At 35.8% G+C, this 13,244-nt stretch overlaps 1 protein-coding gene across 1 annotated transcript in view; it reads right to left on the reverse strand.

Moving 5' to 3' along the window:
* Positions 1-13,244, reverse strand: part of LOC140409460 (galectin-3-binding protein-like) — a 419,647-nt gene that overhangs the window by 384,344 nt on the left and 22,059 nt on the right. The window contains exon 3 of the mRNA XM_072497893.1: positions 10,056-10,247. Within this exon, the coding sequence (XP_072353994.1) occupies positions 10,056-10,176 (121 nt within the window). The 5' untranslated portion in view covers positions 10,177-10,247. The remainder of the gene's footprint in view (positions 1-10,055; positions 10,248-13,244) is intronic.

Here is a 13,244-nt window from a genome sequence, read left to right on the forward strand (position 1 = left end):
AAATATAGAATGTCTCTGTCAATTGGGGAATGTTGGTTATTAATTTAATTACAGAAAGTTCCTGTGAATTGGGGAATGTTGGTTATTTTAATTACCGAATGTTCCTGTCAATTGGGGAATGCTGGTTAATTTAATTACAGAATGTTCCTGTCAATTGGGGAATGTTGATTATTAATTTAATTACCGAACATTCCTGTCAGTTGGTGAATGTTATTTATTAATTTGATTACAGAATGTTCCTGTCAATTGGGGAATGTTGGTCAATTTAATTACAGAATGTTCCTGTCAATTGGGGAATGTTGGTTAATTTAATTACAGAATGTTCCTGTCAATTGGGGAATGTTGGTTAATTTAATTACAGAATGTTCCTGTCAATTGGGGAATGGTGGTTAATTTAATTACAGAATGTTCCTGTCAATTGGGGAATGTTGGCTAATTTAATTACAGAACATTCCTGTCAATTGGGGAATGTTGGATAATTTAATTACAGAATGTTCCTGTCAATTGGGGAATGTTGGTTAATTTAATTACAGAATGATCCTGTCAATTGGGGAATTTTGGTTAATTTAATTACAGAATGTTCATGTAAATTGGGGAATGTTGGTTAATATAATTACAGAATGTTCCTGTCAATTGGGGAATGTTGGTTAATTTAATTACAGAATGTTCCTGTCAATTGGGGAATGTTGGTTATTAATTTAATTACAGAATGTTCCTGTCAATTGGGGAAAGTTGGTTAATTTAATTACAGAATGTTCCTGTCAATTGGGGAATGTTGGTTATTAATTTAATTACAGAATGTTCCTGTCAATTGGGGAATGTTGGTTTATTTAATCACAGAATGTTCCTGTCAATTGGGGAATGTTGGTTAATATAATTACAGAATGTTCCTGTCAATTGGGGAATGTTGGTTAATTTAATTACAGAATGTTCCTGTCAATTGGGGAATGTTGGTTATTAATTTAATTACAGAATGTTCCTGTCAATTGGGGAAAGTTGGTTAATTTAATTACAGTATGGCTCTGTCAATTAGGGAATGTTGGTTATTAATTTAATTACAGAATGTTCCTGTCAATTCGGGAATGTTGGTTAATTTAATTACAGAATGTTCCTGTCAATTGGGGAATGTTGGTTATTAATTTAATTACAGAAAGTTCCTGTCAATTGGGGAATGTTTGTTAATTTAATTACAGAACACTCCTGTCAATTGTGGAATGTTGGTTAATTTAATTACAGAATATCTCTGTCAATTGGGGAATGTTGGTTAAATTAAATACAGAATGTCTCTGTCAATTGGGGAATGTTGGTTATTAATTTGATGACAGAATGTTCCTGTCAATTGGGGAATGTTGGTTAATTTAATTACAGAATGTTCCTGTCAATTGGGGAATGTTGGTTAATTTAATTACAGAATGTCTCTGCCAATTGGGGAATGGTGGTTAAATTAAATATAGAATGTCTCTGTCAATTGGGGAATGTTGGTTATTAATTTAATTACAGAAAGTTCCTGTCAATTGGGGAATGTTGGTTATTTTATTTACCGAATGTTCCTGTCAATTGGGGAATGCTGGTTAATTTAATTACAGAATGTTCCTGTCAATTGGGGAATGTTGATTATTAATTTAATTACCGAACATTCCTGTCAGTTGGTGAATGTTATTTATTAATTTGATTACAGAATGTTCCTGTCAATTGGGGAATGTTGGTCAATTTAATTACAGAATGTTCCTGTCAATTGGGGAATGTTGGTTAATTTAATTACAGAATGTTCCTGTCAATTGGGGAATGTTGGTTAATTTAATTACAGAATGTTCCTGTCAATTGGGGAATGTTGGTTAATTTAATTACAGAATGTCTCTGTCAATTGGGGAATGTTGGTTAATTTAATTACCGAATGTTCCTGTCAATTGGGGAATGCTGGTTAATTTAATTACAGAATGTTCCTGTAAATTGGGGAATGTTGATTATTAATTTAATTACCGAACATTCCTGTCAGTTGGTGAATGTTATTTATTAATTTGATTACAGAATGTTCCTGTCAATTGGGGAATGTTGGTCAATTTAATTACAGAATGTTCCTGTCAATTGGGGAATGTTGGTTAATTTAATTACAGAATGTTCCTGTCAATTGGGGAATGTTGGTTAATTTAATTACAGAATGTTCCTGTCAATTGGGGAATGGTGGTTAATTTAATTACAGAATGTTCCTGTCAATTGGGGAATGTTGGCTAATTTAATTACAGAACATTCCTGTCAATTGGGGAATGTTGGATAATTTAATTACAGAATGTTCCTGTCAATTGGGGAATGTTGGTTAATTTAATTACAGAATGATCCTGTCAATTGGGGAATTTTGGTTAATTTAATTACAGAATGTTCATGTAAATTGGGGAATGTTGGTTAATATAATTACAGAATGTTCCTGTCAATTGGGGAATGTTGGTTAATTTAATTACAGAATGTTCCTGTCAATTGGGGAATGTTGGTTATTAATTTAATTACAGAATGTTCCTGTCAATTGGGGAAAGTTGGTTAATTTAATTACAGAATGTTCCTGTCAATTGGGGAATGTTGGTTATTAATTTAATTACAGAATGTTCCTGTCAATTGGGGAATGTTGGTTAATTTAATCACAGAATGTTCCTGTCAATTGGGGAATGTTGGTTAATATAATTACAGAATGTTCCTGTCAATTGGGGAATGTTGGTTAATTTAATTACAGAATGTTCCTGTCAATTGGGGAATGTTGGTTATTAATTTAATTACAGAATGTTCCTGTCAATTGGGGAAAGTTGGTTAATTTAATTACAGTATGGCTCTGTCAATTAGGGAATGTTGGTTATTAATTTAATTACAGAATGTTCCTGTCAATTCGGGAATGTTGGTTAATTTAATTACAGAATGTTCCTGTCAATTGGGGAATGTTGGTTATTAATTTAATTACAGAAAGTTCCTGTCAATTGGGGAATGTTTGTTAATTTAATTACAGAACACTCCTGTCAATTGTGGAATGTTGGTTAATTTAATTACAGAATATCTCTGTCAATTGGGGAATGTTGGTTAAATTAAATATAGAATGTCTCTGTCAATTGGGGAATGTTGGTTATTAATTTAATTACAGAAAGTTCCTGTCAATTGGGGAATGTTGGTTATTTTAATTACCGAATGTTCCTGTCAATTGGGGAATGCTGGTTAATTTAATTACAGAATGTTCCTGTCAATTGGGGAATGTTGATTATTAATTTAATTACCGAACATTCCTGTCAGTTGGTGAATGTTATTTATTAATTTGATTACAGAATGTTCCTGTCAATTGGGGAATGTTGGTCAATTTAATTACAGAATGTTCCTGTCAATTGGGGATTGTTGGTTAATTTAATTACAGAATGTTCCTGTCAATTGGGGAATGTTGGTTAATTTAATTACAGAATGTTCCTGTCAATTGGGGAATGTTGGTTAATTTAATTACAGAATGTCTCTGTCAATTGGGGAATGTTGGTTAATTTAATTACCGAATGTTCCTGTCAATTGGGGAATGCTGGTTAATTTAATTACAGAATGTTCCTGTAAATTGGGGAATGTTGATTATTAATTTAATTACCGAACATTCCTGTCAGTTGGTGAATGTTATTTATTAATTTGATTACAGAATGTTCCTGTCAATTGGGGAATGTTGGTCAATTTAATTACAGAATGTTCCTGTCAATTGGGGAATGTTGGTTAATTTAATTACAGAATGTTCCTGTCAATTGGGGAATGTTGGTTAATTTAATTACAGAATGTTCCTGTCAATTGGGGAATGTTGGTTAATTTAATTACAGAATGTCTCTGTCAATTGGGGAATGTTGGTTATTAATTTAATTACAGAATGTTCCTGTCAATCGGGGTATGTTGGTTAATTTAATTACAGAATGTCCCTGTCAATTGGGGAATGTTGGTTAATTTAATTACAGAATGTTCCTGTCGATTGGGGTATGTTGGTTAATTTAATTACAGAATGTCTCTGCCAATTGGGGAATGGTGGTTAAATTAAATATAGAATGTCTCTGTCAATTGGGGAATGTTGGTTATTAATTTAATTACAGAAAGTTCCTGTGAATTGGGGAATGTTGGTTATTTTAATTACCGAATGTTCCTGTCAATTGGGGAATGCTGGTTAATTTAATTACAGAATGTTCCTGTCAATTGGGGAATGTTGATTATTAATTTAATTACCGAACATTCCTGTCAGTTGGTGAATGTTATTTATTAATTTGATTACAGAATGTTCCTGTCAATTGGGGAATGTTGGTCAATTTAATTACAGAATGTTCCTGTCAATTGGGGAATGTTGGTTAATTTAATTACAGAATGTTCCTGTCAATTGGGGAATGTTGGTTAATTTAATTACAGAATGTTCCTGTCAATTGGGGAATGGTGGTTAATTTAATTACAGAATGTTCCTGTCAATTGGGGAATGTTGGCTAATTTAATTACAGAACATTCCTGTCAATTGGGGAATGTTGGATAATTTAATTACAGAATGTTCCTGTCAATTGGGGAATGTTGGTTAATTTAATTACAGAATGATCCTGTCAATTGGGGAATTTTGGTTAATTTAATTACAGAATGTTCATGTAAATTGGGGAATGTTGGTTAATATAATTACAGAATGTTCCTGTCAATTGGGGAATGTTGGTTAATTTAATTACAGAATGTTCCTGTCAATTGGGGAATGTTGGTTATTAATTTAATTACAGAATGTTCCTGTCAATTGGGGAAAGTTGGTTAATTTAATTACAGAATGTTCCTGTCAATTGGGGAATGTTGGTTATTAATTTAATTACAGAATGTTCCTGTCAATTGGGGAATGTTGGTTTATTTAATCACAGAATGTTCCTGTCAATTGGGGAATGTTGGTTAATATAATTACAGAATGTTCCTGTCAATTGGGGAATGTTGGTTAATTTAATTACAGAATGTTCCTGTCAATTGGGGAATGTTGGTTATTAATTTAATTACAGAATGTTCCTGTCAATTGGGGAAAGTTGGTTAATTTAATTACAGTATGGCTCTGTCAATTAGGGAATGTTGGTTATTAATTTAATTACAGAATGTTCCTGTCAATTCGGGAATGTTGGTTAATTTAATTACAGAATGTTCCTGTCAATTGGGGAATGTTGGTTATTAATTTAATTACAGAAAGTTCCTGTCAATTGGGGAATGTTTGTTAATTTAATTACAGAACACTCCTGTCAATTGTGGAATGTTGGTTAATTTAATTACAGAATATCTCTGTCAATTGGGGAATGTTGGTTAAATTAAATACAGAATGTCTCTGTCAATTGGGGAATGTTGGTTATTAATTTGATGACAGAATGTTCCTGTCAATTGGGGAATGTTGGTTAATTTAATTACAGAATGTTCCTGTCAATTGGGGAATGTTGGTTAATTTAATTACAGAATGTCTCTGCCAATTGGGGAATGGTGGTTAAATTAAATATAGAATGTCTCTGTCAATTGGGGAATGTTGGTTATTAATTTAATTACAGAAAGTTCCTGTCAATTGGGGAATGTTGGTTATTTTATTTACCGAATGTTCCTGTCAATTGGGGAATGCTGGTTAATTTAATTACAGAATGTTCCTGTCAATTGGGGAATGTTGATTATTAATTTAATTACCGAACATTCCTGTCAGTTGGTGAATGTTATTTATTAATTTGATTACAGAATGTTCCTGTCAATTGGGGAATGTTGGTCAATTTAATTACAGAATGTTCCTGTCAATTGGGGAATGTTGGTTAATTTAATTACAGAATGTTCCTGTCAATTGGGGAATGTTGGTTAATTTAATTACAGAATGTTCCTGTCAATTGGGGAATGTTGGTTAATTTAATTACAGAATGTCTCTGTCAATTGGGGAATGTTGGTTAATTTAATTACCGAATGTTCCTGTCAATTGGGGAATGCTGGTTAATTTAATTACAGAATGTTCCTGTAAATTGGGGAATGTTGATTATTAATTTAATTACCGAACATTCCTGTCAGTTGGTGAATGTTATTTATTAATTTGATTACAGAATGTTCCTGTCAATTGGGGAATGTTGGTCAATTTAATTACAGAATGTTCCTGTCAATTGGGGAATGTTGGTTAATTTAATTACAGAATGTTCCTGTCAATTGGGGAATGTTGGTTAATTTAATTACAGAATGTTCCTGTCAATTGGGGAATGTTGGTTAATTTAATTACAGAATGTCTCTGTCAATTGGGGAATGTTGGTTATTAATTTAATTACAGAATGTTCCTGTCAATTGGGGTATGTTGGTTAATTTAATTACAGAATGTCCCTGTCAATTGGGGAATGTTGGTTAATTTAATTACAGAATGTTCCTGTCGATTGGGGTATGTTGGTTAATTTAATTACAGAATGTCTCTGTCAATTGGGGAATGTTGGTTATTAATTTAATTACAGAATGTCTCTGTCAATTGGGGAATGTTGGTTAATTTAATTACAGAATTTCTCTGTCAATTGGGGAATGTTGGTTAATTTAATTATAGAATGTCTCTGTCAATTGGGGAATGTTGGTTAATTTAATTACAGAATTATCCTGTCAATTGGAGAATGTTGGTTAATTTAATTACAGAATGTTCCTGTCAATTGGGGAATGTTGGTTAATTTAATTACAGACTGTTCCTGTCAATTGGGGAATGTTGGTTATTAATTTAATTACAGAATGTTCCTGTCAATTGGGGAATGTTGGTTTATTTAATTACAGAATGTTCCTGTCAATTGGGGAATGTTGGTTATTAATTTAATTACAGAATGTTCCTGTCAATTGTGGAACGTTTGTTAATTTAATTATCGAACATTCCTGTCAATTGGGGAATGTTGGTTAATTTAATTACAGAATGTTCCTGTCAATTGGGAAATGTTGGTTATTAATTTAATTACAGAATGTTCCTGTCAATTGGGGAATGATGGTTAATTTAATTACAGAATGTTCCTGTCAATTGGGGAATGTTGGGTAATTCAATTACAGAATGTTCCTGTCAATTGGGGAATGTTGGTTATTAATTTAATTCCAGAATGATCCTGTCAATTGGTGAATGTTGGTTAATTTAATTACAGAATGTTCCTGTCAATTGGGGAATGTTGGTTATTAATTTAATTACAGAATGTTCCTGTCAATTGGGGAATGTTTGTTAATTTAATTACAGAACATTCCTGTCAATTGGGGAATGTTGGTTAATTTAATTACAGAATGTCTCTGACAATTGGGGAATGTTGGTTAAATTAAATACAGAATGTCTCTGTCAATTGGGGAATGTTGGTTAATTTAATTACAGAATGACTCTGTCAATTGGGGAATGTTGGTTAATTTAATTAGAGAATGTTCCTGTCAATTGGGGAATGTTGGTTAATTTAATTACAGAATGTTCCTGTCAATTGAGGAATGTTGGTTATTGATTTAATTACAGAATGTTCCTGTCAATTGGGAAATGTTGGTTAATTTAATTACAGAATGTTCCTGTCAATTGGGGAATGTTGGTTAATTTAATTACAGAATGTTCCTGTCAATTGGGGACTGTTGGTTAATTTAATTACAGAATGTTCCTGTCAATTGGGGAATGTTGGTTAATTTAATTACAGAATTTCTCTGTCAATTGGGGAATGTTGGTTAATTTAATTACAGAATGTTCCTGTCAATTGGGGAATGTTGGTTAATTTAATTACAGAATTTCTCTGTCAATTGGGGAATGTTGGTTAATTTAATTACAGAATGTTCCTGTCAATTGGGGAATGTTGGTTATTAATTTAATTACAGAATGATCCTGTCAATTGGGGAATGTTTGTTAATCTAATTACAGAACCTTCCTGTCAATTGGGGAATGTTGGTTAATTTAATTACAGAATGTTCCTGTCAATTGGGGAATGTTGGTTAATTTAATTACAGAATGTTCCTGTCAATTGGGGACTGTTGGTTAATTTAATTACAGAATGTTCCTGTCAATTGGGGAATGTTGGTTAATGTAATTACAGAATGTTTCAGTCAATTGGGGAATGTTGGTTAATTTAATTACAGAATGTTCCTGTCAATTTGGGAATGTTGGTTATTAATTTAATTACAGAATGTTCCTGTCAATTGGGGAATGTTGGTTATTTATTTAATTACAGATTGTTCCTGTCAATTGGGGAATGTTTATTAATTTAATTACAGAACATTCCTGTCAATTGGGGAATGGTGGTTAATTTAATTACAGAATGTTCCTGTCAATTGGGGAATGATGGTTAATTTAATTACAGAATGTTCCTGTCAATTGGGGAATGTTGGCTAATTTAATTACAGAATGTTCCTGTCAATTGGGGAATGTTGGTTAATTTAATTACAGAATGTTCCTGTAAATTGGGGAATGTTGGTTAATATAATTACAGAATATTCCTGTCAATTGGGGAATGTTGGTTAATTTAATTACAGAATGTTCCTGTCAATTGGGGAATGTTGGTTATTAATTTAATTACAGAATGTTCCTGTCAATTGGGGAATGTTGGTTAATTTAATTACAGAATGTTCCTGTCAATTGGGGAATGTTGGTTATTAATTTAATCACAGAATGTTCCTGTCAATTGGGGAATGTTGGTTAATTTAATTACAGAATGTTCCTGTCAATTGGGGAATGTTGGTTATTAATTTGATTACAGAATGTTCCTGTCAATTGGGGAATGTTGGTTAATTTAATTACCGAACATTCCTGTCAGTTGGTGAATGTTGGTTATTAATTTGATTACAGAATGTTCCTGTCAATTGGGGAATGATGGTTAATTTAATTACAGAATGTTCCTCTCAATTGGGGAATGTTGGTTAATTTAATTACAGAATGTCTCTGTCAATTGGGGAATGTTGGTTAATTTAATTACAGAATGACTCTGTCAATTGGGGAATGTTGGTTAATTTAATTAGAGAATGTTCCTGTCAACTGGGGAATGTTGGTTAATTTAATTACAGAATGTTCCTGTCAATTAGGGAATGTTTGTTAATTTAATTACATAACATTCCTGTCAATTGGGGAATGTTGGTTAATTTAATTACAGAATGTTCCTGTCAATTGGGGAATGTTGGTTAATTTAATTACAGAATTTCTCTGTCAATTGGGGAATGTTGGTTAATTTAATTACAGAATGTTCCTGTCAATTGGGGAATGTTGGTTATTAATTTAATTACAGAATGTTCCTGTCAGTTGGGGAATGTTTGTTAATCTAATTACAGAACCTTCCTGTCAATTGGGGAATGTTGGTTAATTTAATTACAGAATGTTCCTGTCAATTGGGGAATGTTGGTTAATTTAATTACAGAATGTTCCTGTCAATTGGGGACTGTTGGTTAATTTAATTACAGAATGTTCCTGTCAATTGGGGAATGTTGGTTAATTTAATTACAGAATGTTCCTGTCAATTTGGGAATGTTGGTTATTAATTTAATTACAGAATGTTCCTGTCAATTGAGGAATGTTGGTTATTAATTTAATTACAGAACTTTCCTGTCAGTTGGTGAATGTTGGTTATTAATTTGATTACAGAATGTCTCTGTCAATTTGGCAATGTTGGTTAATTTACTTACAGAATGTCTCTGTCAATTGGGGAATGTTGGTTAATTTAATTACAGAATGTCTCTGTCAATTGGGGAACGTTGGTTAATTTAATTACCGAATGACTCTGTCAATTGGGGAATGTTGATTAAGTTAATTGCAGAATGTTCCTTTCAATTGGGGAATGTTGGTTAATTTAATTACAGAACATTCCTGTCAATTGGGGAATGTTGTTTAATTTAATTACGGAATGTTCCTGTCAATTGTGGCATGTTGGTTAATATAATTACAGAAATTCTCTGGCAATTGGGGAATGTTGGTTTTTTTAATTACCGACTGTTCTTGTCAATTGGGGAATGTTGTTTATTAATTTTATTGCAGAATGTTGCTGTCAATTGGGGAATGTTGGTTAATTTAATTACAGAATGTCTCTGGAATTTGGATCCACATTGTGCTTCCATTGTTGAGGGACTTTAGGTCTTTTGCTTACCTTTGACTGGGTGAATGGAGAGGATGATGACAGTGAGATACATCTTCAGTACCTGCTGTTCTCCCCGACAGACCATAGCTGTCTGAATCATTCTCACCCTGGTAATCAATTGGCACAACATACAGGCAGCATCGTCCGCAAGTCTTGGCTCGTTGCAATTATTCAGCCAGTAGATTGTGGTCTCAGAGATCCCTGAAGGACAAGGCAGAAAGTGGATCAGAACGAACTGAACACTGTCCTCTATCAGGAGCAGAATCAAGAAGTTTTTACCCCAGTGAGAATTGGCTCAATCAACGAACAAACAAAGAACAAAGAGAGATGCCAGCGTTGGACTGGAGTGAGCACAGTATGAAGTCTTACAACACCAGGTCAAAGTCCAACAGGTTTGTTAAAGAGCTTTAACCTGGGGTTACCCCTATCTCTGGATCTGTTAAGACTTAATTACCTGCAAATGCTTGCATTCAAAGCATTGCCTTGCATATTTGACTTTGTCTATATATAGGTTTCTGGAACATACCACTTCATTCACCTGAGGAAGGAGCAGTGCTCCGAATGCTAGTGATTTGAAACAAACCTGTTGGACTTTAACCTGGTGTTATAAGACTTCTTATAAAGAAAATTACAGCACAGGAACAGGCCCTTCGACCCTCCAAGCCTCGCTGACCATGCTGCCCGTCTGTACTAAAACCTCCTACTCTTCTAGGGACCATATCCCTCTATTCCCATCCTATTCATGTATTTGTCAAGACGCCCCTTAAACGTCACAATCGTCCCTGCTTCCACCACCTCCCCCGGCAGTGAGCTCCAGGCTCCCACTATCCTCTATGGCAGCATGGTAGCACAGTGGTTAGCACTGTTGCTTCACAGCGCCAGGATCTCAGGTTTGATTCCTGCTTGGGTCACTGTCTGCGCAGAGTCTGCACGTTCTCCCTGTGTCTGCGTGGGTTTCCTCCGGATGCTCGGGTTTCCTCCCACAAGCCCCGAAAAACATGCTGTTAGGTGAATTGGGCATTCTGAATTCTCCCTCTGTGTACCCGAACAGGCGCTGGAATGGGGCGACTAGGGGATTTTCACAGTGACTTCATTGCAGTGTTAATGTGAGCCTACTTGGGGAACAAATAAAGATTGTTGTTATTGTTATGAAAAAACTTATCTCGTACATCTCCTGTAAACTCTGCCCCTCACACCTTAAACCTATGTCCCCTGGTAACTGACTCTTGCACCCTGGGAAAATGCCTCTGACTATCCACTCTGTCTATGCCCCTCATAATTTTGTAGCCCTCTATCAGGTCACCCTTCAACCTCCTTCGCTCCAGAGAGAACAAACCAAGTCTATTCAGCCTCTCATCATAGCTAATGCCCTCCAGACCAGGCAACATCCTGGTAAATCTCTTCTGCACCCTCTCTAAAGCCTCCACATCCTTCTGGTAGTGTGGCGACCAGAATTGAACATTAGATTCCAAGTGCAGCCTAACTAAGGTTCATTACAGCTGCAACATGTCTTGCTAATTTTTAAACTCAATGCCCCGGCTGAAGAAGGCAAGCATGCCGTATGCCTTCTTGACTACCTTCTCCACCTGTGTTGCCCCTTTCAGTGACCTGTGTACCTGTACACCCAGATCCCTCTGCCTATCAATATCCCTAAGGGTTCTGCCATTCCATCCATCATCATGAAGTACTTCGAAAGGTTAGTCATGGCACGAATCAACTCCAGCCTCCCGCATTGCCTTGATCCACTACAGTTTGCCGACCGCTGCAACAGGTCCACAGCAGACGCCATCTCCATGGCCCTGCACTCTACCCTGGAACACCTAGATGACAAAGACACCTCTGTCAGACTCATATTTATCGACTGCAGCTCAGCCTTCAACACCATCATTCCTACGAAACTCATCTCCAAACTCCGTGGCCTTGGCATCTGCTCCTCCCTCTGCGACTGGATCCTGAACTTTCTAACCCACAGGCCACAATCAGTAACAACACCTCCTCCACAATCATCCTCAACACCGGTGCACCACAAGGCTGTGTCCTCAGCCCCCTACTATACTCCTTATACACCTACAACTGTGTGGCCAAATTCACCTCCAACTCGATTTTCAAATTTGCTGATGACACCACCGTAGTGGGTCAGATTGCAAACAATGACGAGACAGAGTACAGGAGATAGAGAATCTGGTGAACTGGTGCAACGACAATAATCTCTCCCTCAATGTCAACAAAACGAAGGAGATTGTCATCGACTTCAGGAAGCGTAGTGGAGAACATGCCCCTGTCTACATCAATGGGAGCAAAGTAGAAAGGGTCAAGAGCTTCAGGTTTTTAGGTGTACAGCCTGTCCTGGTCCCCCCATGCTGAGACTATAATTAAGAAAGCCTACCAACGACTCTACTTTCTCAGAAGGCTAAGGACATTTGGCTTGTCACCTACGACCCTCACCAACTTCTACAGATGCACCATAGAAAGCATTCTTTCTGGTTGTATCACAGCTTGGTATGGAGCCTGCTCTGCCCAAGACCGCAGGAAACTACAAAAGGTTGTGAATGTTGCCCAATCCATCACGCAAACCAGCCTCCCATCCATTGACTCTGTCTATAATTCCCGCTGCCTCGGAAAGGCAGCCAGCATAATTAAGGACCACACGCACCCCGGACATGCTCTCTTCCACCTTCTTCCGTCAGGAAAAAGATACCAAAGTTTGAGGTCACGTACCAACCGACTCAAGAACTGCTTCTTCCCTACTGCCATCAGACTTTTGAATGGACCTACCCCGTATTAAGTTGAACTTTTCTCCACACCTTGCTATCACTGTAACATTATATTCTGCAGTCTCTCCTTCCTTCCCTATGTACGGTCTGCATTGTCTGTACAGCACGCAAGAAGCAACACTTTTCACTGTTTACTGATACATGTGACAATAATAAATCAAATCAAGTTTACTGTATATTTCCCATCTGTATTAGACCTTCCAAAATGCATATGTACATGGACCCCCAAAATCCCTCTATTCCTCCACACTTCCAAGTATACTCCCTTTAACCGTGCATTCTGCATTCAAATTCGATCTTCCAAATTGAATCACTTCATATTTATCAACGCTGAATCCCATCTGCCACTTCTCAGCCCAGCTCTGCATCCTGTCAATGTCCTGTTGTAACCTGCAACAGCCCTCAACACTATCTACAACTCCAC

The sequence above is a fragment of the Scyliorhinus torazame genome, chromosome 3 (genome assembly GCF_047496885.1).
Source record: "Scyliorhinus torazame isolate Kashiwa2021f chromosome 3, sScyTor2.1, whole genome shotgun sequence".
Classification (NCBI taxonomy): domain Eukaryota; kingdom Metazoa; phylum Chordata; class Chondrichthyes; order Carcharhiniformes; family Scyliorhinidae; genus Scyliorhinus; species Scyliorhinus torazame.